This window comes from Bactrocera tryoni, chromosome 5 (genome assembly GCF_016617805.1).
Source record: "Bactrocera tryoni isolate S06 chromosome 5, CSIRO_BtryS06_freeze2, whole genome shotgun sequence".
NCBI lineage: Eukaryota > Metazoa > Arthropoda > Insecta > Diptera > Tephritidae > Bactrocera > Bactrocera tryoni.
In genome coordinates, this window is record NC_052503.1 from 21,079,293 (window position 1) to 21,105,955 (window position 26,663).

At 34.7% G+C, this 26,663-nt stretch overlaps 3 protein-coding genes across 5 annotated transcripts; all 3 read left to right on the plus strand.

Annotated features, from left to right (window-relative positions):
• Positions 1-1,269: 1,269 nt before the first annotated feature.
• LOC120777909 lies at positions 1,270-12,106 on the plus strand. Its single transcript, XM_040109490.1, has 3 exons — positions 1,270-1,560; positions 10,381-10,503; positions 11,822-12,106. The coding sequence occupies exons 1-3, from the start codon at positions 1,327-1,329 to the stop codon at positions 12,008-12,010; spliced, it is 546 nt and encodes a 181-aa protein (XP_039965424.1). The 5' UTR covers positions 1,270-1,326; the 3' UTR covers positions 12,011-12,106.
• LOC120777908 (ras-related protein RabX-like) lies at positions 12,017-13,064 on the plus strand. The gene has a single exon (XM_040109489.1). It carries the CDS (start codon positions 12,191-12,193, stop codon positions 12,788-12,790), a length of 600 nt encoding a protein of 199 aa, XP_039965423.1. The 5' UTR covers positions 12,017-12,190; the 3' UTR covers positions 12,791-13,064.
• A 2,509-nt stretch (positions 13,065-15,573) lies between these two features.
• LOC120777370 lies at positions 15,574-24,616 on the plus strand. 3 transcript variants are annotated; one of them, XM_040108647.1, is made up of 2 exons: positions 15,574-15,629; positions 23,337-24,616. In XM_040108647.1, exon 2 carries the CDS (start codon positions 24,075-24,077, stop codon positions 24,336-24,338), a length of 264 nt encoding a protein of 87 aa, XP_039964581.1. In that variant the 5' UTR covers positions 15,574-15,629; positions 23,337-24,074; the 3' UTR covers positions 24,339-24,616. The 3 variants fall into 3 exon arrangements, with proteins under 3 accessions (XP_039964581.1, XP_039964580.1, XP_039964579.1); XM_040108646.1 differs by having other exon boundaries at positions 15,609-15,715; XM_040108645.1 differs by having other exon boundaries at positions 15,609-15,704.
• The last annotated feature ends 2,047 nt before the right edge of the window (positions 24,617-26,663 follow it).

Below are 26,663 nucleotides of genomic sequence, written 5' to 3' on the forward strand. Positions count from 1 at the left end.
CCATATCTGAGTTATCTTAATTAAATTGAATGATCATGTTTTTCTCTTAACTGTACAGTTTTGTGCCTAAAATGAATAAAATCGAGTGAGAACTTGCCCTAGCTGCATACAAGTAATATCAGGATTTTCAAACATCCGAATGACTTTACTACTTATACAATATATTGTTGAAACTTAGAGGACATCAGTTTGGTTTTATAATATGTAGTAATATCAAAAATAAATAAAATCCGGTCAATACTACACTATTTTCTATATATATTTATATATATCTTATACCGTCAATATGCAAGATATCTTAGCAGAATTAACTCAATGTATAATATTGGTTGTACTTTAGTTTTAATGCCAAAAATATATAATATTGGTATAAAATTTCCGTTCTTCTAAAAAACTTTATTGTATTAATGTTTTACTGCTGAACATGTTTGGAGTTGGTCTAACCCTTGGTCATAATCTGATATCCCTAATATCATCAAATGCAATCTCCTGTTTTGCGGTTTGCACACCAACTCAAAATATTAAATTTCGCCTCTTCGGCTAAAGTTTATGTCAGATTTGCAGTTGATTTTAATGGAATTTTCGCTGACGGCAAATAAAATATAGTTATAAAACTAATTAAGTCTACGATCTATAATAAAACTTAATAAAATACCATCTTTGATTGGAATTCCTTCACGATATCTTCAAATATTGAATGTTGAATTCTTTCGCTACATTTTTCAATACGAAGTTTTGCCGACACCTGAAGGTAACTATTTAGCCGAGTTTGATGCTTGCAAGTTGCAAGGGCGTAAATTGTACGGTTCTACACGAAAATAGCTCTTCCGTACTTATGTTATATACAAAATAACTAAAATAAAATTATTTTTTTGAGTAATTTTCTAGATTAGTTTACATATATGTACAGTCATTGAAAGGTGAATATTAAAAATTATTGAAATAATGTTACATATAAAAACAAAAAGTCAATGTAAGAGAAAACTAAAAATTAATGATAACAACAATACGTTTTTATATTTGTAAGATATATAATTCTATATGATGATTCTGCTATGATATGATAAATTTTAAACTCCTACTATTTTAATCACAATGTTTCACGCTTTTTCAAAACTCAATTGAAATCCTTTATTGAAGCATATTTGTAATCTGCATGCATAAATAAAATGTTTTCGTTTTACTTCTTTACTATTTTTCTCATTTTCCTTGTTCTGGTCGTTGTAGATAAGTGAATACCATTCAAAATAAATTACGTATACGCTCCACGCTCCGTAGCTGGGATACACACGAACACACATACATATTACCACATAACTACTACCAATGGCTATAAAAACAAAATCAACAATGGCAACAAAGATGACTCAAAAACAGCTATGTAAACAAGAAGAAGAAGATCAACAACAGCAACATCAACATCAACAAAAACAAAATTCGAATTATTCACATCGGTTGCATCTTCATTTGGGAACAACACCGTTTCAGCTGCAAACCGTTGCAATTTCAATGGTTGTTATTATTTTTGGATTACTTTGTACTGCGATTTGTGTCAGTGGGGTAAGTGAATTATAAACAAAATACACCGAAAATATACCCATGTGAATAGTTGATACATACACTTACTAATAGACATACATATATGTATATACTGTTGATTATTAAATCGCAACTGCCCTCGCCATCCCACACGTTTTTTTTTGTTTTTGTTGTAGCCATTTGTGGCTTGCTTGCATTCGTGTGAAAGTGAGTTTGCGCATCCATCGCAACGTCAGTGCAACAGATCAGCGCATCACAATCACCAAACACGAACACATCTACAAATAAGTCTATCTTCATTCGCTTAGTACCATCAACTGATGCGCCGATGAGTCCCTTTGTAACATACACTTACGTATATATATATATATATATATATATATATGCATATGCACATATATATATGACATACATCAGTGCGGCTCAACCCGCCAGCCGTCTGTCTGCTGAGTTGTGCGCCTGTTTCTATTTGCCAATCACCTCTTAAAGTTGATTGCAAAGATTCACTCTCGGTTACTCTGCTATTCATCCGTGCAGCTCCAATTTGGCGCAATTGATCGAATGAACGACCAACATTCACGATTTCAATTTAATGCCATTGTGTTCCGATCATTTCCCTCGGTATGAAAGCAACAACCAACCAAGTATGAGTAGCATATCAAATGATGAGCACTTGTATTTTGCCTTTTTACTGTACGATTTTTTGTTGTTATTGTGTTTGGCGGCGGTTTGTTGAAGGCCATTCAATAGATTATTTAACAATTTTATTTTCATTTATTATTTTCATTTAATAATAACTTATGCAATTTGACACTTGACGTCGATAACTGATTTATCGGTTATCAGCTTAAAGCCCAAAATAAACTTTATGAAAGGGAAAAATGTACGATGCAAGTAACTACAAATCAGAATAGCTAAATATGTATGTTTTAAAAATAAAAATTATATAGACTTATTCATAAAGCTCGGGAAGCAAAGATTTGGTTTGGCTTTTTGGCATAAACTTGGTTAAACTTTATGTGGACACTACCAAAGCAAGGGATATCGTTGGATGCTAAATGGGTTAGAGTGTTCTCCAGATAAATGATTACTTATTATCATTGTTGTTTTTGCCGGTTTAGTACGCTTAAAAATTAACCATATTGGATAGCTCAAATTGGGTCAAATATGCAAGGTAATCGGATCGAAGTGTTTTATGCTCACTCCTCTAGTTGCTACTCATATCAAGATATCCTGTGGCCTTAGTTACCTTGTCAGCTCTTTTATTACCATTTATGTTCTATGGGAGAGAAAACATATAATGAAGATGCTACATATACCTGGTAGGTAGCATAACTCCAGCTTGTAGTTACAAAACTATTCGGCAGCTATGCGCTGTGCTATTTGGGCCTGTCATTGTAGACTAAGATAGTTTCGTTCCCTTCAAAGTACCACTCGTATCTTAAAATAATCTATTTAAATTCAACGTTGGAAGGTTTTAAAAATGGTTAAATCTTGGCACCAAGCATCTGATCAAATTTGACTGAACGCTGACTGACAAGCAAAAAAAAACTACATTTTCATGTATTGGAATACACATTTTTATAACGTCTTCAAATAGGCTCCTAAGCCATTACAAGCATGGCAGCACTTAACCGTATTAAACTTCTGTTGAAGACTACCATTGTCTTTAGCAAATTTTGGTTTTCTGGTTATTTTTGACGTCGACGTTGACGTCATATTTGTACATAAAAGTCTTCTCACCAGTAATGAGGCTTTTGATGTGTATAAGGTCTTCAGCTACGTTGTTGTCAAGCGTCTCTCTTGATCGACGTCTGTTTTGCAAAAGATTCAGGTCGTTTGGTCTTTTAACCCAAATGTGTTGAATCGATTCATAAGAGATGTTGAGATCTTCCGTATTCTCTCGGCTGCCAACATAGATAAACGTTTTGCATGAAGCAAGTTTTCGATGACTTCACGACCTCCTCTGAATAATGTGTGCCCCCCAAATACTTGTGATTGTAATAAAGTAGAGTGCCCAAAACATTTCGGTGACATTTTCAATGATTTCTGTAGCAGTTTTTCAGTTTTTTCCAAAATAAAAATGGCCAAAGGCAAAATTTTCAGTCAAAAACAAAAAGCTGCTGGATTCGTACTAAGTGATATAAGGAGATCAAATTTTGCCACACACGAACAAAAAAAGATGTTGTACCAACTTAACAGATTCGGTCCGAGCTAAATTTGTTCAGATGGTATAAACTCTGCTATAGCCACGACTTCAGCCTTTATATTCTATAAAACATAGAGCTCTCCTAAAACACAAGAAATTCATTTGCCTGTATCACATATCAAAAACCATTTCTCCTATTATTTGCTGGAATAATGGAATATCAATATTACTTAAAAATCCTTTATACAAGTATATGAAAATCATTATCGATAACTTTCGAAAAAGTTCCTTTGTCATCACTTTGACTAAATTACTAAATTACATATTTATTTTTTTATATTTTGCCTAAAGGGATATTCTATTCACACAGTCTCGTCTGTCATAACTTCCATATTATTATTCACAAAAATATGATATGAATATTATAAGAAATCTAAAAATACCACACGAAATTCACGAAACTGCGAAACATGTATGTATGTATGTGACCACATTCCCTTTCAACCAAACTCTTTTGCTTACATTTGCTTGAAATTAGCCCACACACAGTATTAGCATGTAGCCCGCTTTGTACATGTGCTTTTCGCCTGGGAAAATGCATGAATGCAACAATTACGCCAAAACTGTCAACATTGATAACTTAATACGGTAAACACAGTTAGTCCGCCTTTGTTTGGCGCACATAAACACCTCGGCCGGTGTTGGCTAAAAACTGTTTATGGCGACATGGACAGTTAGTTTGTATAACTGGTTACTTACTGACTAATACTAGTTTTGGAATATATAATTTGCTTTAGTGATGCTTCTAGTTATTATGGAGATATTTCAGCTAAAATTATTAGTATAGTAATGTGGTATTCAGAAGTGGGTATTTGCAAGAAAAATGCTAATTATGGCTGCATCGAAGCTATGATATTCTTTACAGATGCATTTTTATAGCAATTACTTACATATATAGCTAGATCTAAAAACAATTATTAGCAGTTTTGGACACCTATAAAAATTATATAGTACCTATAAATAATCAGAGTGTCGAGAGGAGTCGATTTAGTCATGTCACATTTCTAACAAATATTTTGTTTTCTGAGAGGAACATAATCGAATCAATTCCCCTACTAATCCAAAATATGCTTGACTACAGCATTTTACCACCTGGTCTCACCTCTATGCGCATAGGCCACACTCTCATATGTGTACACATGTCTTAAGTGATTGCACAAATTTGTCTCTTTTGTCTCTTGTTTGAGTGATAATCATCGCCTGCTGAACTCCCACGCACAGTTGCGACCATCACTACTGCAACACTAATAGCTTTAATGAATATGAACAGCCGCAACGGCCGCAACAATAACAAGAGCAAGGAAAAAGACACGAAAAAAATTAAAGAAAATTATAAAAGAGAAAAAAAAAACAACCGTAAAGTAACCGCAACATCACGAAGAAACTGAAATCACTCACAAGCGGCAAGCGAAAAAAAGTTGTATAAAGAGCGTCAACAACAATCACACCAGCCACCAGCCACCAGCAACAATTACAAAAGGAAATAAGCTGCATTCGTGCAATATTGCAAGCGAAGAGAAGATGCAAGTGATTTTGAAATGTTGCAAGCTATTTGCTAATACTTTTCATACAATAGCATGTTTTTATGGCTTTCGAGTGTGTCTTCTGCTTTGCTGTTCTGCGACAGTGGGGGTGTTTGTTTTTATTGCGCCGTCCACATTGTCGTTGCACTTGCAACATTGAATGCGTCGAGTGGTCGAAATGGGCGTAACATCGCTGTTGTTGTTAGTGGCGCGTTGTTGCGGGTAATTTTGCAGCCAAGTGCTTATACACCGACTCTTTCATTCATTACTCAATTAGCCTTGATGCAATTTTGTCGGGCCAGACTGTGAAATTACGTAGAGTGAGGCAATTGCCTGTAATTAACTGTAATTCGTTTCATTTACAACTTTAGCAAAATCCATTTCTTAAGTACAATATATCTATCGCTTAAATTATTAGCAAAAATTTTGTATGCAAGTTGTTTCCGTTTGACGGTTAAAACATACTTTTTATGCAAATTGCAACTTGAATTGCATTGGATCATGTGTTCATTAGATTGACACGAATAATAGTTATTTTTTGGAAAATGTAGTTAAAATACCTAATTTATCTAATAAAGAATATGGTTCTGTTGGCTGTCGTATTCTTTTTAATTTGACGACGCGCTTACTATATATGTCACCAAACAGTCACCAGTTAGTATTACCATAATGTTCCTGCAGTCTCTTCTAATGAATGCCGATAGGAATTTTGTGTACTTCCGGTTTTGCACATGACTTTTGAAGTTTTGCACCCAGGTAGTTCGTTCCATCCTGGTTTGATTTTCTTTACCATGCTTCTGTCGAGATCGAAGTATGGACAATGCATGGGTTTCCCAATGTTCATCATCTCTATTACATCAACTTCCCTTTAGAGCTAGATTTCGTCCTATTTGTACCGCATAACGCTCGATATATTATTTAGCTCCAAAATATTTTCGTCATTATATTCTTAAGACTATTTTCAGTTTCTTATTTAATGTCATTAATCTGCTGTTTTACAAATTTATGTATATATAATACATATTTTAACCAGCTTTCAAGCTAGGCTGCATTGAGCCAACTTAAGCATCCTAATGGGGACTCCTGTGCTTTCAGAGAATCTTGGTTGTTTCGGTTTTGGGTCATTTTTTGCGTGTTATTTACTAAATTTTTGGCCAGTCTCAATGTTATATTTGCAAACCCTCGTCTCGTCACCAATAATAAGGCGTTTCATGAATGTAGATTCATTAGGAAGTTGTCAAGCATCTCTTTTGCGATCTCACTCAACACCGGTTTTTCAAAAGATTCAGGTCTTTTGGCACGAGTTAGCAAGTCAATATGCTACATACCCAAAACATTAATGAAAATGTGTCGAGTCGATACATAAGAGTTGTCAAGATCATCTTGAATTACTCTGAAGCACTGTTTCTTTAACTTTTCGATGTTATCGTCAGTTACAATGGTGGATGAACAACTCACATGAATCAAATTTTTGATGACTTCATGATCCTCACTGAATACTTTGTGCCACTTAAATAATTGAGCTCTTGATAAAGTAGACTCCTCTGCTGTAACATTTTCGACAGTAGCCGTGATTCCATTGGAAACACAAAATTTCAACAAACTCGTTGTTCAATTTTTTTCCATGGTAATAAATCGTTGGACAAAATAATGAACAACTGTACAGTTATTTAATGTAAGAGAAGAGTTTCGGAGGATAATAACTGAAGATTTGTGAAGAGGAGAGAGACTGACTTATAGTAAGTTAAACAAAAAATCACCAAAACCAAAAGCCATTAATCTTTTCAGCCAAATTATACAAATGTTAAAATATTTTGCTTTTCGACAATTGTGCTATATATTGAGTACAAACCCGGGATAGGACACTCTCTTATATAATTTTCTGGAAATCAACACTGACTTAAAAAATATATTTATTATACCTAAATTTAATTCCTTAAGCATGCACATCCCATGATATGTCAAAAACTTTTGCGCATCTATGAATGACACATATGTACATACACTGAAATTGTTGGTTTTTTGTTGTCACTTGTAATTGTATGCTTTTCATGGTTTCATACGCACGTGATTGACAGCTCCAGTTGCATAGTTCGGATATTACAATTACCATTGGGAACTCATGTAGTAAATGAGCTAGATGTGTAACGACTAGTGCAGAAAGAAGATCAAAACGTAGCTTGCAGCTTTTGGTGGTTTGGTATGGACTTGAAATAACTTTTGTAAATATATTGTGTAATTAAGCTTTGAAATACTCCGCTATGCACTACCGACCTAAAAAATCGAAAGTCATCTTCGATTGTCGACTTCTTTTTTCGCTAACTTTGAGATATACTCTCTTTTTAAATTTTACTTGGCATGCAATAATAAAGTTAAACCACTGAATTAGATAAAAGGGAGAACCTCATCTAAGAGGTATAAAAAATTACAATTTTAAATAATTTTTATAGTTTTGCAACATGTTGCTACAGAGTATAATAGTTTTGTTCACCTGATGGTCGTACTAATCACGTCAAAATTAGAAGAAATACAGGGGTTGTCCGGAAAGTAATAGGACTGATTTTCTTCCGCCGCGACTGTGTTCGGTAGAGGGCGTTCATAGCTAACAAACGAGCGGCTGGTCAGTTGTCTCCAATCACTCTGTGAGTGGTGCAAGCCATAAATGCAGCGTTCGTTATAGCAGAGGTATGCGATTAAATTCTCTGTGAAACTCGGTAAATCTGCGCCAGAGACGTTTGATATGATCTAGCAGGCTTATCAACATGTTGCTTTAGCAAGAAGTGGTGTGTTTCGGCGGCACCAGGCCTTTTTGGAGGGCCGGGAAGAGGTCCCTGATGAAGACCGTGCTGGGAGTAAATCCAAAGTGAAAACGATGCTCATTATCTCTTTTGACAGCAAAGGCGTCGTCCACCATGAATTTGTTCCTCTTGGACAAAGCGTCAACGCCAAGTTTTACGTGGAAGTTCTCAAGAGACTCAAACGAAGTGTCAATCGGGACCGACAAGACATTACAGCCCATTGGAAGTTGCACCACGACAACGCCCCGGCTCAAACCGCCTTTTTTGTGAACAGCTACCACACCAACCAAGGCCGGCATCTCAACGTTTCCGCAGCCGCCCTACAGCCCAAATGATCGGTTGTGTTATATGCGGTTCCAATATGGATCCAGGCGCTAGGCATCAAAGTATATGCCAGACAAATAAACACAGTACACAGGCTGTCGCCACTAAGAGTTATCAGTGCTTTCCGAACAATTTCAAGCGATGCTGCTGAAATAATAGCCAGTATGATGCCCATTGACATCCAGGGTGATGAATACGAGCGAGTGTACAAATTATCAGAGCCAACTACAGAAGCCAAAAGAAGAGAGAGAGTGAAAAGCTTAACTATATGGCAGCAGCAGTGGCAAACCTCACTCAAAGGACGGTGGACCTACAGACTCATACCGGATATCCATTCCTGGATCGACAGACGACATGGATACCTGGATTTCCACCTAACCCAAATATTAAGTGGACATGTATGCTTTAGAAGCTATCTATACAGCTTCCAGCACGACATTAGACCGAATTGTCCGTCGTGTTCAGAGCGCTGTGAAGACTCTGAGCATGTTTTCTTTTATTGCCCGCGCTTTATAAGTGCAAGAGAAAAACTTAAAACTACACTTGGTGGTAGTTTTACGGTAGAAAATTTGACGACACTCATGTGTCAGTCCACTGAGAACTGGAGAGCTGTCAGCGAAGCGGCAGCCTCAATCATGACAAAACTGAGACATATAGACCAGAGTAGGCGTCCGTCAGTCCGTGCAATAGAAAAGACTTAAATGTCTTATCACTCCCACGAAGTAATACTTAATCAGGTGGTTCCATGGGAGAGTCTGGAGTTGAGAGTAGGTTAGGTTTAGTGGATTAAAGTTCCGCACTCCGGCTTTTGATGCTTCCCCCTCTCTAAAAAAAGAAAAAAACAGCCCAGATGTGGCCCATCGAACGTTTTTTTGTTTCCTTGCCTGAAAAGGCCGATGAAAGGGGATCCAAGCAGCATTCCGCCGAAAACCTATAAAGTGTCATAACTAAGCACCTAAATAAAAATAGAAAATTCCAAAGAGCACCTGTGGGTTAAAATTTTTGAAAATATGGGCGTGGCCTCACCCTCTAATAAGTTATTATTTTCATGAGTGAGAATAGCACATATACCCATCGTACGGTACGCATGTTAAATATCGGAAGTGAAATAGTTTCTATTCAAAATCTGATAGTCATTTGGACTCGGTTTTATACTTCATGGGGATAACCTTTAGTCGAGCTCAACTAGAAGTCAACATGAATTCGCGAAAAAAATGGTGTGAAAAAATAAAGACTACTACTATGCCCAAATGGAATAGTCCAAAATGGAATAGTTCTCCGTTAGTGTTGGCTAACATAAATTATTTGCATGCATATGCTTTGGTTTTACTAATATTAAGTTGCATATATGTATTTATGTATGCATACGAATATTTTAAGTTTCATATACATACACACATAAATGAATAAATCTTTTATCTTTTGTTCTTCGCATCCAATTTGAAATTCTAATTTACAGTACTAACTATAATACTAGGTACCTAGTATATATGTATACTAGGTGTCAGGCCTATGTGCATACATGCATTTATATACATATACAATTTTGTACACCTAAACATTTGCTTATTTTATCTGTGATATTGATATTGCATGGCGTAAAGCACATTGTTTTTGTTGCCCAGTTTTTGTCATGCAAAGTCAAATATTAGCGCCGACGAATCCATCACGTTGGAAGCGTTCTATTGGGCTTGTGAATATGCAGATAAGCAGATATACACACACATGTGGTTACATACCGATATTTTAGGCTTCCACGCAGATTTTGTGTTGTTGCGTACATGCAAAAATTTGTCTGTTGAAGGTCATTTTTAATGATGTTAAGCAATTTTATTATTTCCACTCTTTGCTCACTTACACTTCATATGTGGTACTCGTATATCACAAAATGCAGGCTTAATAAAACTTCAAAAAAAAAAAATTATGCAATGTTCGTGTGTTTTTGTTTTGTAAAATTATCATCCATATCTAATTTTTCTTTTTGCAGCAAGTTGACGGCTACACAGCAGGCGTTGATTATCCTGCCTATGAATCGGTGCCCAAAGGACTTTCATTCAAATGCAGAAATCGGCTGCCAGGTTATTACGCTGATACGGAGACGCGTTGTCAGGTAAATTTCTAGAAAATTTCTATTGAATATTAATATATGTATACTACATCTCCCATCTGTCTCGAACGAAAATTGTATTCTGTGCTGCAATGTTGATTGCTAAAGCCTTTTAATAACGAAATTAAGCCTTAAAGAAAGAATTTGAAACTAGTTCGATCTGTTTAATATAATTATCGATATTTTCGATTATATTTCATACTCGATCGTTTGTCATATACATAGTGATAATAGAGTACCCGGAAAATGGAAATAAACCGCTAAATATTTAATTATTCATCAATATTTATTCAAAATATCTTCCCGAAAGATGTAATACACTTATGCCAACGATTTTTCCAGTCCTCGAAACACTTTTCATAAGCACTTTTTGGAATGGTCTTCAGCTCATTCAGCGAATTTTGTTTTATCTCTGCGATCGACAGAAAACAAATTCCACGGAGCGGCGATTTCAAGTTGGGGAACAAGGAAAAATCCCTCTGAGCCAAATCTGGTAAATACGGTGGTTGATCGATGGTTTTCATTCCGTTTCGGCTTTAAATTCGTTCACAATCATGACTCGATGCGATGGTACATTGTCATTGTGTAAAATCCATGAATTGTTCTACCACAATTAGGGCCGTTTTCGATGGATATTCTCGCGAAAACGCCTCAATACAGCCAAATAGAACTCCTTATTGACTATCTGTGCCCCTGGAACAAATTCGTGATGGTACCAAACTGCGTATATCGAAAAAAACAATGAACATCATATTCAATTTTGAGCCACTTTGGCGTGTTTTTTTGATTTCGGCTTGTGTTTTCCCCCCACTCCGTTGATTGTTGATTTGTTTGTTTGTCAAACTCATAAACCCATGTCTCAACGACAGTTATAATGCTCTCCATGAATGTGAGATCGGAATTCACACGATCAAGCATGTCCAAAGAGACCTTGTCGAGCAAGAACGCGTCTCATACCCAAAACATCATCATATCTGATTTTATACACCTTCACTAGTAATTTATGATGGTTGTTTATAGGGACATTTTTATCTGAGTAATGTACTTCGACATTTTTAAAAAATAATGACAAATCATCAAAATTTTATTGAAAATCTCAAAGACAAGTCATTAGGTTATACAAATAACGACAACATGCTAATAATGGTAGCTTATCTTTTTAAAGGGTTCAAACATTTCATTTCATTATGGATACAAACTGATAGACTAATTTATTTTACTAAAGTTTATGGTATTGACTGCCACTACCAGTAAATGCCAACGAATTATTTATTTCCTAGTACTCGAATAATTTTAACTTTTCTTGCATTCAATCATTTAGGTCTGGCATTGGTGCCTGCATTCGGGTCATCAATACTCATTCATATGCCCCAACGGTACTGTTTTCAATCAAGCTGTACGTGTATGTGATTGGTGGACGAATGTCAATTGCCCAGTGGCAGAACAATTGTACAAAAACAACGATGAACTATACCGTACCACCGAACCAAATCCCGAACAGAACCTCTGATATAAGGCCACTCAAGCCATAAATCAAACCAGTTTATTGAGCCAGCCAAAGCAAAATTATCAATATCAGACACAGCAGCAGCAGCAGCAAGCGAAACAACATCAACGACAGCAGCAACTGCAGTATGCACAACAACAACAACAACAAAAACAAAGACAAAGAAAACCAAAAGAATTTGAAATGGAAGATGCCTATTATGATGCGCGTGAAATTAATGGCTTGAGTGAGCTAACCATATCAGAATATGGGCAAAAACAATTGCGGTTCAATAAACAACAACAGCAACAGCGCCAACCACAATCACAACATCAGCAACAATCACAGCAGAATTCTTTGCTGACCACTCATAATTTACCAAAAAGTAGTTTTAGAGGCAACATCAAATACTCACAAAATAATGGCAATACTTACTCGGATGGTGGTAATAAATATAGTAACAGCAATAACAACAACAACAACAACCATAATTATCAATATAAGAGCAATAGCAGTAGTAGCAATAAGAATAAGAATAACATTGGCTATAGCATATCAAATCAAATTGGTGGCACCAACGATCGCAGCTTGAATAGTCGAAATCATAGCAACAACAGCAATAGCCACAGCCACAACAATAATGCACAGAGTAAGCAGAGTAGAAATAAAAGCACATCAACCAATGCCAATAATCTGGATAACGATGAACTTAAAGACTACAAGAGTAAGATCAAAAACAAATACAACATCGACTATGACCATTCGCTGGATGATGAGTATGAAATAATCGAGGCCATCGAATAAATGTGTCGCTGCAAACGTTAGCTTCGCTAAATGATGAACTTGATGATCTTGCTTTGACGATGGGACGATGTAACGATGGCGTTGGTGCTAGCGATTATTGGCGTGTCGGTAGCAATTTTCAGCTGTTCGGACCCTTCATGCTCCCAGTGTTCTCAATTAGCTTTGTTTGTTTTTTTACCTGGGTGGATTAGCTGATAAGTTTTTACTTGGAGTAGTTTTTCACACGAAATTCTTAGTTTGTTTTATTGTTTTTTATATTTTGTATTTTTATTGATTGTTTTCCTGTTTAAATGATAAACTTCCTAGTTTTAAGTTGTAAAAATTTTTTATACTTGTTTTTTATATTTGTTGACAAATTATTTTCAAATTCATTGTTTATATAAAATGTGTTGGAAATAAATAAGTAAAAGTTTTTTATACAAACTAATTTTGTTTACGTTTCAAAATAAGAAATCCGCTAGAGAAACGTTCCGTGAGATTAATGGTGTTTTGGTGGATGGTACTCTATCGACACCATGCATAAGCCAGCCGTCGGAATATCTGTGACGACGAATACCGATCAAATCATGGAAAACATCGAGTTAGACCGGCATGTGGCATCTCGTGACATCGCCCAGAAGATGGGAGTTAGTCACCAAACCAATTTAAATCATCTGCAGAAGGCTGGTAAAAAAGTTTGATGTTTGGGTCGTAGTCGAAGGCGGGTGAATCGTCCCAAACAGTGGTCAAGCCGAGATTGACGGCCAGGAAGGTTTTGCTCATCCACGATGAGCCGCTCCCATATGGCCAAATGCTTAATTCTACTATCTACTGCGAACAACTGGACCGCTTAAAGCAGGCGATCGACCAGAAGCGTCCAAAATTGGCCAATAGGATGGGTGTAGTGTTCCACGAGGACAACGCCAGTTCACATACTTCGTTGATGACTCGTCAGAAGCTAAGGGAGCTCGGATGGAAAGTTCTATCGCGTCCACCATATAGCCCGGACATAGCGCCAAGTGATTACTACCTGTTCCTGTCCATGGCGAACGCCCTTGTTGATGTAAAGTTGAACTCAAAAGAGGCTTGTGAAAAGTGGCTGTCCGAGTTCTTCGCAAATAAGGAGAGGGGCTTCTACGAGGGGGTATTATGAAGTTGCCGTCTAGATGGAAACAGATTATCGAACGAAACGGCGCATATTTGAACTAAATCCGATCACTGTAACACTTTTCATAAAGCATTGAATAAAGAGCAAAAAGCGGAATATGAGGTATAAGCGACTTGGGCCATGTTCTTGACCGATATCATTCTTAGTCAGCGCCAAACCATATTATGTTAAAGAACACATTTCCATTTCATATTATTGAAATCTCACAATTCTTGACCATTGACCAATATACATAAACGGTTTGAAGTCAGCTGGAAGGAAAGAAAAAAATAAATATGTATGATCTTCTTTTTTTTGGGTTGATTACAACAACTTTTGACATTAATCATGTATACTAGAGAAAATGTTTCCATTATTTATGAAAACAACTGCCACACTGACCGTTATATTCAGCATAAAGTCAACCGGAAGTTCAATAATATAGATATAATGAGGTTAGGAGAACTTTTGACCAGATTTTACACCTATTATTAGGAAAATATTCCCTCAGAATTTTAATAATAAATATCAGAGTTGTCCTGTGATTTCAGTAAAATATCAGTTATATGCGCTGTGGTTCACATATTCGCTATCGGGGGCCTTACCTACATATTTAAAAACTGAGTAGTAAGTGAGTTTCTAATCCGATTTTACCCATTTTCCAATTACCATCGAAAACTTTTTCCTCAGAAAATATGGTTGATTTAGTAGTTTGCGAGTTATTTATTTTATATTACACCTTTTAGGTGCGGGGCCAGACACACTTTTTCAAATTTTTTCAAATTACAGATGTCCCTTCCTAATGCGATTCCTTAGGCCAAATTATGGCACGTACCATATACATATGTTTTCTATTGATGGCGTTTTGTGGGCGTGGAAATGGTTCGATACCGCACATCTGCAATACCAACCTTCTGATGGTGTCTAGAAATATCTGCACCAAGATATCTCTATTTTTGTCCAAGTTATCAGTTGCACAAATGAACGGACAGGCATACAAACATCCGGATTTCAACACATTATCATCACCAACTCTACATATATCTACGAGTATCCCGATTAATTTTAGGTGATAAAAGATATAGGTGACCAAAACTATTTCACTATCCAGCAACTTGTTCCGAGAGTATAAAAGCAAATAAATGAGAGAAATGGGAATCCAATTGTTATTACTTATACATTTTTGTATTCACAAAGTACTTCAAATTCGAACACTGTCATTTATTTATTCATTTCATTTATTTTATTAAAAGATTCTGATTTCAAATCGTATGGCAACTCTTAACAGTTTTTTTTTTACAAAATTTGCTGAAATATATTACATAAAAGCAGTCAAATGGAATTTTGAAATGTCTACACATTTTAGAAAATATTATATATCGTTCAAAACGCCGTTATAAATGTTAATAATAACAAAATGTATATTTTTAGGCGCTATAACACCAATAAAGCTTTCCTATAACAAAGCTTTATCAAATGCTTAAAACAGGTGATCGCATTTGTTGTCAAAAAGCGACTTTACTGTTTACTCTCTTTGGATCTTTCTAGCGCTCTTTCACAAATTGCTGAGTAAGCATTTTATCCAACATAAAACTCAACTCATATACGCTCTTTTAATTCAGCTACTTGTAAGCGCGCTCAGTTTAAACAATTTCCAGTTGTCAAAACACGAAAAGCCAAACATCAGTCGCCGGAGCAACACTTTCTTACTACGTAAGATGAGCAACAAAATAATTTTAAATTATTAATTGAGATTTTTAAGAGATTCTCTAAACTGTTACAAATTGTGTAAGAATAAAGTAAAAACTGTTTAATAGTTATATATTTATATATTATATTTTATATATAAATATTTTCTAATATGAAAAAGTGTCGAGCCAGTAGAGCATTCAGTGAGTAATTCAAGCTGAATTTTGTAAACAAAAAAAAGTTATATGACAATGGAAAAAAGTCTCTTTTGGCATGTGTAGCATATGGGCATATGGTGCACATTGATATCGATATACATACTATATATATAGTATGCATGAATGGAGTAGATAGAGTGTGCGAAAATTCCAGTAGCTTATTCAGTAGTCGAAGCTTACACATAAAAATTGCAATAAAAGCATACCATATGTATGTACATATGTGTGTGTGCATACAATTCAAAATATTTAGCAACGAGTGCGCACAATGTGGGTGGGCGTTCAAAGCTCACATTCTCCGCCGACAGAAAACTTCAAATGCGATAACCCAAAAAATAACCGAAATGATTTATCAGCTAATGAACTTATTATGCCTCACTTAATTAGCCGAAGGCATACATAATGCCCGTATTATGGTTGCTACACCTTCGGTTAACTAAAAAGTGACACAAATTTTAACGACGTGATTGGGGTCTATTGGTATACCAATATACATACATACATGTATATACGCGGGAGTGTGTGTATAACTCTTTCAACAAACCGGTAGTGAATGCGTTCACGTTAACTGCACAACTGCGCATGTGTATCATACTAATTCAAATGAGTTACACTAATGTGTCAAAACTGCGGCAACGAGTCATTGAGTAGTGGGCTAACTCTGTTTGCACGCATACACACATTCATGTATAAGCTCTATATGCACTAATGTAGATAGAGAGGGCAACGAAGATATGTGCTTCACATGCATGGCTTTGCGCGTATATGGTCCAACGTTCACCCACATTTTTTTGGGTTAACTATAGCCCGTTGTAGGGTAGTGAAGCCACAAACAAAAAGAGCTCAACAAATTGAGCAAAACAAATAATACCCAAAAGCATCCAGAAATATATACATATGTATGTATATGTGCGTGTGTGCATGAGGAAAAAGGTATAAGTGAAGTCAAAGCCCGCATGCCGAACAAAATAACAATATTGCTTCAGTTATTATGTAATTTTGTGCATATGTGCCCTGTAGGGAAAATTTATATTAATGAAAGTATATTGTTTATTATATTTAATTTACTTATAGCTGTTTTTTATGTAATATTATATTTTAAATTTATTTTTTTGTCTTATAAAAGAATAAAAATTTGTAAAGCGTTTAAAATCAGCGGTGCTTTATGTTTGAGTTTACTTTCGTATTAAGCACATTATTTTGCAATTTTTAATTCGAAAGGGAACAAGTCTGCTGATCACTGAAAGCATTCACAAACATACCTTAACATCATTAAATGTGTAATCTTTAAAAACACCTTCGAATTCAGTCTTGACATTTTGTCACTTAAAAGCCAAGTAAAGCATGTTAAGTCAAGGCAACTGAGTTCAAACGCAAAATTACTTTGGAAAGTACTTCCTACGCGACGAGATGATCAACGTCCGCAAATCGATGACAAACTTTTTTTTAGCAAGTATTTTAAAAAATACAGAAGGTATCTAGTGGAGAACACTTTTATATGGAAAGCAATTGATATAACGGCATAAAACTTTGAATTAGTAGTTCATTTAGAGTACTCCATCTTATGACATTATGAAAACTTGTCCAAATCCAACCAAAACTGTTCAAGACCGTAGGTACCGAATATGTGGACTCTAATGCCTATTATTGACTTTTGGCCTAAAATATCGGTCAATGCATGAAATACGCAATTGAAACTCAGATAGAATCCTTTATTGACAATAGTATTTCTGTGTATCAAAAATTGGTGAATCGGGTCTATACTTCCCTGAGCCCCCATATACGTAATATACAGATTTTCGAACTTTATACTGGATATATCGACCAATGTTTGAGTAATCTCAATGAAAATTACAGAACTTATTTTTCTCATAACAGTATATCTTTGTGATACAATTGGGGGAACACTTGACATACGCCCTATAAACCTATTACAACGATGTTCAAACTTCCGGCTGATTTTGCTCCATAGGATTGGTGATTGAATGTGAGGTGCCTTAATGAACCCCAGAGTGCATTTATTTAGTATTTGGTATGATAATAGTTAATAGATATAAGGAAGGATATATAAAATATTCCGATCCTCTAATTGACGTTTTACATCTTGAGGTATTTCCCTGGCTTTGATTCTTACAAGTTGCAACACTATAAAATGTTCGGCTGCAACCGAACTCAGCTCTTTCCTACTTGTTTTTATTTGTATTTGAAAAATTGTCTGAAAATTTTATGTTGATTGGCAAATAGTTTCGGAGAAACTATAACTGACCCCCAAAACTTTTAACGAGTTTTTATCGAAGATGTCAAAATATGGGTGAAATCTTATCAATCTGATGCCTTCTCTGTATAATCAAAACTGTACATTAGGAACCAATGATGATAGCGGAATAAAACTTTACACAAATACCTTAACTGACCTCCAAAACTTTTAACGAGTTTTTATCGAAAGTCTATTTTTAGAGTCGGTGAGAGAAACTTTTCCAAAGCGGCTGCACTGATCGTCTTGAAATCTCCAAGTAATGACCGAGGAAGAAAATTTTTAATAATAATTTTAATTTTTAAGCCACTCTGAAGCGTAAATTCTTTGTAAGATTTCCCTTTTTTTGAAAGATGACATTTTCTTCAAACATCAAATTTTTTCTAGTCTTCCGAACGATAGTTTTCGGATTTGAAGTTATTTTAAGTAGAAAGACACTTTTTCGGAAGTGCTGCTAAAAGATCACCTACAACGTTAAAGGAATTAAAATATTTTCAAAAGGAATCGTCCATTAAATTCTGTAGACGTATTTTTTCTGACTTACCGATGAATATAATACCTTCATTGGTAGTGTGAAGCAGTGGTCCAAGAATGAAAACGCCTAGATCTGGTAAAGAAACTGATGAAGCGTTTTTTTTTAAATAGTATTAGATAGATAGACGACAAAAAGAACTTACTCAAACTAAAAAAAAAACGTCTGAGGAAATTATTTCATTCGCTTAGACCTAAGTGTTTTATTTCTTTTGGTGAGATTGGAGGGAATCGTTAGAATGCCAGGCATTTGTCAATAAAGATTAATAGAGTTATGAAAGTGCCTTCTTTTAATTCAATCGAAAAAGGATATCTTCTATAGTGATCCATATTCGAATCTTCCTTTCTCTCGCTAAAGCTCCGTTTATTCTCTTAGTATTAAACCCCTCTCAATAGTTTAAATGCGCCTACTCATAAAAAGATACCTTGTCAATTGTTTCATTCGACGAAACAACGCAGCAATAATACAGACAAAGGTAGCAAAATAAATACTCTGAAAACATTGCAAAGAATAACCTTGGTATTTTGCTATAAATATTTCTAGGAATTTTAGCTGATATTTAAAATTTTTCTTTGTTTTGCTAGCAATATCAGACAGTATCAAGCTATAAGTATACAAAAATATATCCACATCTTCTAAACTTAAGGACTTTATATCTTTTGACCTTAATTAACATTGTTTACGATTTTTTTAATTTTATTATTCATACTCAACTCATTTCGAAGACGAAGAAGTTGAAAAGTATAAGAAGGAAAAATACAAAACAGCTGCCATTAAAGCACAACAACAGGCTTTGCCGGTACCGAACTGAAGGCAAGCGGCTTGTACTGCTTGCGACCTGCAAGCATTTCTGGGCATTATCGACCGGTTCCGAAACTCTTATATATGTATGTATATTAAAGTTTTATGTTTTTCTTGTACAAAATTTTCTTCTCGTGAAATATAAAATCGTTCAATAATATATGTATTTAAAAGAGCTGAAAATGAATTTTTATGGATATCTTTCTTGAGATTTCATTTGCTTCAAGGAGGCAGAATAAATGTTTAAATTCCACGAAATATTTACATATTGAGGTTTTCTTATACGTCATGAGCATATTAAATGGATTAACAGCGAAATTTATAAAGGTGACAGAGCACAGATAAGCAATACATACATACAGATATCTTATTCCGGCAAGTCTTAATGTCCGAAAAATAATTATTCACAATTTTTATAAGAAGCTTTGCAGCAAATTATTCATTTAGTGTAGCTTAAAAGGACGACTCTTGGTGAATATTTAGTTATTTTCTGTTAATAAAAAAAATATATAAATTAACATTTCATTCACTTTTTCTTTATAAATAGTAGATAAGGAAGTGCTAAGTTCGAATGCAGCCGAACCAAAAATAATTTTACAACTTTTATACTCATGTAACCAGTTGCTACGGAGTATAAGAGGGCTTTATGAATGCCGGTGTGAAAATTGGACGATGGGCGTGGCATCGCCCAATTTTTGTTGAAATCACATACCACGAGACCCGACCGGCCGATCCCAACTCTTGCTATATGACAGTGTTAAAATGGGCGAAATCGATCTACAACCACGCCTACTTTCCATACTGCTCAATTTTGAATACCATTTGATTCTTTCACTTTACAGTACACAAATCAAGAAGTAATTAATATAACGGGATACAATTTTAATTGATTCTTTTAAAGTATGCCTCCTTATGACTGAAATATTGTCGAAATCCAATCAAACCCCTAGGTATATGTGGACCCCAGTACCTATAGTTGACTTTTGACCGAAAATGTCATTCAATGTGTGAGATATAGAATTGAAATTCACACATAATCTTTTACTGACAATAGTAATTCTGTGTATTAAAAATGGTTTAAATTCCTGAACTCCCATATACCTAATATAAAGATTTTCGAACTTCCGTGTGACTTTACTCCATATAATTGGTGTTTGTATGTGAGGTACCTTAATGAAACCCAGTGATTATTCTTTTAGTATGTAGAGTGATATTAGTTAATACCCCAACTCCCATATAACTCTGTGATCTAATTGAAAGGTATATTTTGTCCATTTCATCACCTTCAAAGTCATCCCCTCCCGAGGCAATACACTTATGCCAACGAGTTTTCCCATCATCATAGCACTTGGAAAAATCCTCCGTCATTGATGGCCTCGAGCCTTCTTCGAATCAGGTTTTGTATCCTCAATTGAGTCAAAACGGTTTCCTCGGAGTCATGTGAATTTGCTGAATAGCCAGAAGTTACACGAAGGTATATCAGGCGAATGCGGTGATCGCGGCACGAAATTAGTTAAAAATGTGGCGGAATGATCACGAATAACGAATGCAGTATGAGATGGGGCATTATTGCACTTCTTTATTCAATAAATTCAGAAAATGTAAAAATCAAAGAATTCACTTTTAGAGCCTCACAAAACGACGCGTTTCTCAAATACAAATGAATATTTTGACATGAAATTTAGCATAGATGTCATTAACAGTACTACCAACTTACAGAAAAAAAATTTGTTCACAAGTTTGAAAAACTGTACACCAAGCATATTTAGTGCGCATATTTCAGTTCGGAGAAACGGAACAATGTTTGCTAATAAACATTAAAATTTTTTAAATAACTTTGCGTCAATTATACCAGATGTTAGGATCAAGAATTAATACTAATATCGCTTCAATAAAAGGAAAAAATGAAAATTGTCGAATTTCGTTTTCAAATGTTATTGATCACCCTGTTCTTACTCTTAAGAAACTGTATTTCTTAACAAAAAATAAACATTTATAATCTAATTAAATTAATTAAATTTATATGCCACCCAAAAGCAAAAAGCAATAGTTTAAATTAAATATAATATTGTACGTGTACAGGTTTTAACCAAAACTAAAAATTAGTTCGATCAATGCGTAACGTGAGTTTTTAAAACTAAATTTAATTAAAAATTTTTATGTTGACATCAATGATACTAAGAGTATCTATTCTATAAATTTATTTTTAAATTATTACCTCCACCTTTTTAATTTTGTCATTCGATCCTGCAAATGTCAAAGCCTGAAGTTAATAAATATTCAAAAGACTTAAGCAACGAACTTCATTTACTAAGGTGCTTACTACTGTAGAGTTTTCAAAAAATCGATTTTTTCACATGAACTATGCTTTATAGTCATATTTTTTTCAAAAAAAAACTTTAACGCACACGTTCATCTCTGCTATGGTTATATGTGAAACTTTAAACGCGTTTTTTGTTAAAACTACTTTTTTTCAAATCGCGAGGCAATTATCCTGCCGAGTAAAATTTTGAGATTATCTCTCGAACAGGAATTTAGTTTATCTAGTAATATGCCTATAATTTTGGTAGGAATCAATATTTTCAAATTTTCATAGGTACTTCTGTTTGTATTCTCAAATACAACAATGACTTTTTTTTGTCATAGGAAGACAATTTTGGAGGCTAAAAGGCTCGCCTCAACGCGCTTAAAAAGAAACGATCAAAGAAACTTCGATTTTTTTTATTATAGTCAAAAAAATTATCCAAAAACAAGTTAAGAAGGGCTAAGTTCGGGTGTAACTAAAAAACTTATAGTGTAGCAACTTTCAACGATCAAAGCCGGGGCATATTTTTCGAACTTTAATATAAGTATTTATATTTGACAGATTGACTGATATTTCCGGTAAATAGTTCGAAATAGGAAATGGAGTCCACATATTCGGTATCTGAATAGTTTTGATCCAACTTGGACAATTTTTGGAGGCGACACATCTCGACGGCACTATTCGTGCCAAGTTTTATCCGGGTAGTTTGCTCTTGATTTGTATCCTGGAAAGTGAAAGAATCAGATGGAATTTAAAATTGTGTTGTATAAGAATTAGTTGTGGTTTTAGTCCGATTTCGCCAAGTTTCACACTGCAATGTAACGACATTAAATAAGGTTTCGATTTGATTTGAAAAAAAATTTAAAAATTTTCAAAGAAATGACTGCTTGTGTTGACCCTGTTCCAACCGAAGCTTCTTTCTGTGACCACAACTAATAATTGGAGATTGATCTAAAATTATTCGAAAAAAAGTTTTATCAATAGATAATCTCGTGCCCTGATTAAAGCTTTTTATATTTATACTTTAAGAAAATGCAAAATTTTTTGACAATTCTGTCAAGTCCTCACTAAGACTTCTATACAATTCACAAGGTTCTGAAATTGATTAACTAAAATAAATGTTTATTGTATACAGTTTTCTTCTAAAAAAAATAGTAAAAAGATTTTTAAATCTCAAGCTTGTTTGAAATTTTTTTCAAATAAATTTTTTTATAAAACAATTTATATTACATAAATATAGTAAATAATTGCAAAAAAATTGTAATTTCTTCAAAAACTGCTTTTTCGTTGAAAAAAATTTTTATTTACGAAAAACTAAGTTTGTATATTACCTTAAAAAATGTTGCAAAAACTGAAGGAATGGTTTTAATTACCTTAGTTATAAATATTTGGCTTCCAACACCCTTTCTTACACCCCTCATTTAATTTTATAATAATAAATATTAGGCCTATATCAAATTTATTTTTTAACATTACGGTAATTATCAGTGAGCTCAAAAATAGTTTCAGTTTTTAAGAATTTTTTGGATAGTACATTTACTTTGTTAACTATTTAGAAAGTCTTTCAGAAATTATGAAAAATATATAAATTCATTAAAACATGTTTTTATTTCAATTACAGATTTTCATTTAATGCTCTTAAAATAAAAGCAAAAAGCTCAAAATATTGGAGCTCAAAAACCGCTGCAATAAACTGTTAAAACAACATTGGTAATCTACTGACGCCCATAAATATTTCAAAAAAGAAAAAATTAAAAAAAATAAAATTAAAAGCCATCAATAACTGAACTTAAAAAATAATTAAAGTAAACTTGAAAAAACCAAAGTGCAATAATTATATAACTCGTGTGTGTAAAGTGAAACCAGCCGTTGTCAACGAAAATACAAGCGCATCGAATTCGCGAATTATTAAACGAATTTCAAAGCTGTCACATATTAAAGCACTTAACTGAGGAGCTCCGCACCGAAACGAAGAGAAGGCTATGCGACGTCGCTGCAAAAACGTACAAAAATAATCGAAAGATTGCTGCTTCTTCACTACTTTGCATATTAAAAATAACAAGCAAACAAACACACACATAAATAAATTTATTGGATATGTGAGTTGTGTGCTCTACAGTTGCAATTGCATATACGCGCACGTTTGTACATATGTATGCCATATGCATGCGAGGCAAACAAACACGCAGGCAAGAAATTACCAAATCGCCAGGCCAACACCGTTAACACGGACAATTTTTGTGCATGCGCGCAGCCATAAACCAATAATTGCCGAAACCTCGAAGAGCGCAATCCGCACAGTTCACCGCTTTTTGGCCCAGCGTGAGCCGCAATCAATTGTCACTTTGGTAAAGCACCCATGATGGTGATGATGGCGTTTGGCCGTGCTTTTAATTGCGTCATGGAAGGTTTGCAAATTCTTCTGGGTCATTTATTTGATATTTTCAAGATTTACCTCAAATTCGGCCTTATGACTTTGGTGTTTTACTTTGTGGCCGAATGGTATATACTGCATTATACCGATTTCGATACGTTCATGGAACCGCAGCCCCTGCTGAAACCGGTCAGTAATAGTACTGCGAGTAAAGTATATCGCTTTGTGTTGGATTTTTTCCTAGGCTAGACATAGTTAGATGTTGATTTAGTTTAGTTATATCAAATTAGTATTATCTTAATTCATATTTAATTTGTCATTTTAATGATATAGTTTAACAATTTTTTATGTCGAAAATAAAATCAAGATGGCAAATTATATACATTTAACTACTGCGGAAGACTTAGACTTTTTAATATTCATGACAAACTAAAGTCAAGGCTTCTGATTACGTCGATTTGGTTTCAAATAAAAAATGGTAATGACTTCGCTTAAGTATTATATAATATTAGATGATGATAAAAATGTTTTTTATGACAGTAAATAAAATTGTATTTACGCAAAAAAATTTAACAACACTGTTTTATGGAAAATCCTTTAGTAAAAATTATTAAGAGTTGTTTATAAAAGTACTATATATATGTATTTTACAATATATTATAAAATAGTGTAATACTATGAAAATTATGGGCCTATAAAGTCATCATACCTTTTACTGATGGAGAGATTATGTCGGCCTAGTTAGCTACTAAGTCGCGCATAAAGCAGTTGTGGTCCTTAGCTACACCAAATGGAGTGTCATCACTGGTCCATGAGTTTGGATTGCCAGCGTTCGACGCGAGTTTCGACAGGTTCACATACCGTCGGGCTGTCAAATGTTTGAAGCAGTTGACATTACCAATGAGAGACAATTGCACAAGAGATGCTTCGTTGCTTTTCTTGTGCATTGCTCTTAACATTTCTGGTAGTCTTCTCGATCTGTCCGCACCAATCTGCAGGTATGCGAAACAACCCACCCGACTGTGATCAGTGAGGATTCCAATCACGTATCTGCAGTTCTTTCTATCGAGTGGCAGTAGGAGTTTTGTGTATTTCTGATCTGCCGCTTTACCCTTGACTATTGCACTTTGGCGCCCTGGTAAATTATTGTATCGCATTTTGTCTTTCATTGTCCTGCTGCTGTTCACATCGTCGTATACTGAATAGATTTACGATTTTCGGTAAAGTTTTCGGATGACAGCCATCACCTTCCTCGGTAATTTCGTCCACAATTTCATTACCATTGAAGTCTTTGTGACCTAACACCCAGTAGAAATAATGCCTTGTATAATTAGTCTTACTAATGGTATGAGAGAGGGAGGGAGCCCACAGGTTGTGACGAGTAACTGCCTGCGTACATATTCTTTCTTACAAGACAGCAAATTCGCATGATCACTCTCTAAGGACTCTAAGCTGAATCGAAGAAGGTTTTGATGACCATCACGACGGAGGATTTTTCCAAGTGCTATTATGACTGGAAAATTCGTTGGCATAAGTGTATTGTAGCGGGAGGGGATTACTTTGAAAAAGATGAAATGGACAAAATTCACCTTTGGCGTTTGTTGACGGCATCAATTAAATTCGATAAGAAATCAACACTGCCATGAAATAAACAGTAAGTGCTATTGGCTCACACTATTTCGACTATCACAAAAAAATATTTCAGCCATGTAAAATCACCTTGTGCATATTAATTTTTTATACTGAGAAGTTAGAGGGGATTTAAATACAAATCAACTCCTTGTAAGCCATCCTTTACTAAACTAGGTAGTTGAGGCAATAAATAATTATGGATAATACCTAATCATTAAAGGTAAATTAAAATATTTTTAAACCCGGGATGACTGTGTATTAGAGGATTCTTTTTATAAAAAACGAAAGCGGGAAGTGCTCTACGAATCATTCTGAACACCTTTGCCTGAGAGAATATGGGTCGAAGACCGGTTTTGAACCAGATTTTTAGGGCGATGTTTAAAAAATCTGAATAATCGGTTGTGTGAGAGATATACATTATAGTTGTATAATCTGACCGATTTCGACAAATGATTAATAGAATATCAAAATGCACTAATGTATTAAATTGGATAACTCAAAAACTTATGAAGAAATTTTTATAATCCCTAAAAAATTTATCCCTAAAAATTACTGGCATGCAACCGGTTTTAGATTCATAGTCTCTTAGCCAAACTAGTTCATGATCCGTAGAACATTTTCCGCAGAATTAATTATTGGATAATATTCGACTGAATAGACCACGTCCAGTTCATAGTGATGGAAATATAGCAGCCGTAGAAACTGAGAGTTTATACGAAGAACGTGGAGAGTCGATTCGGCGCCTTTCGCTGCAACTCGGACTGTTGTGTGGAATGACTTGGCGCATTTCACCTCGAGATTTTAAATATAAAGCGTACAAAGACAGCTTGTGCAAGAACTGAAACCGCTGCAGCTTCTCAAGCGACATCGCTACGCTCTTTGCGCTTTTTAACAGTTCCAAGAAGATCCGACGTTTTCGAGCCAAATTTTGTTCAGCGATGA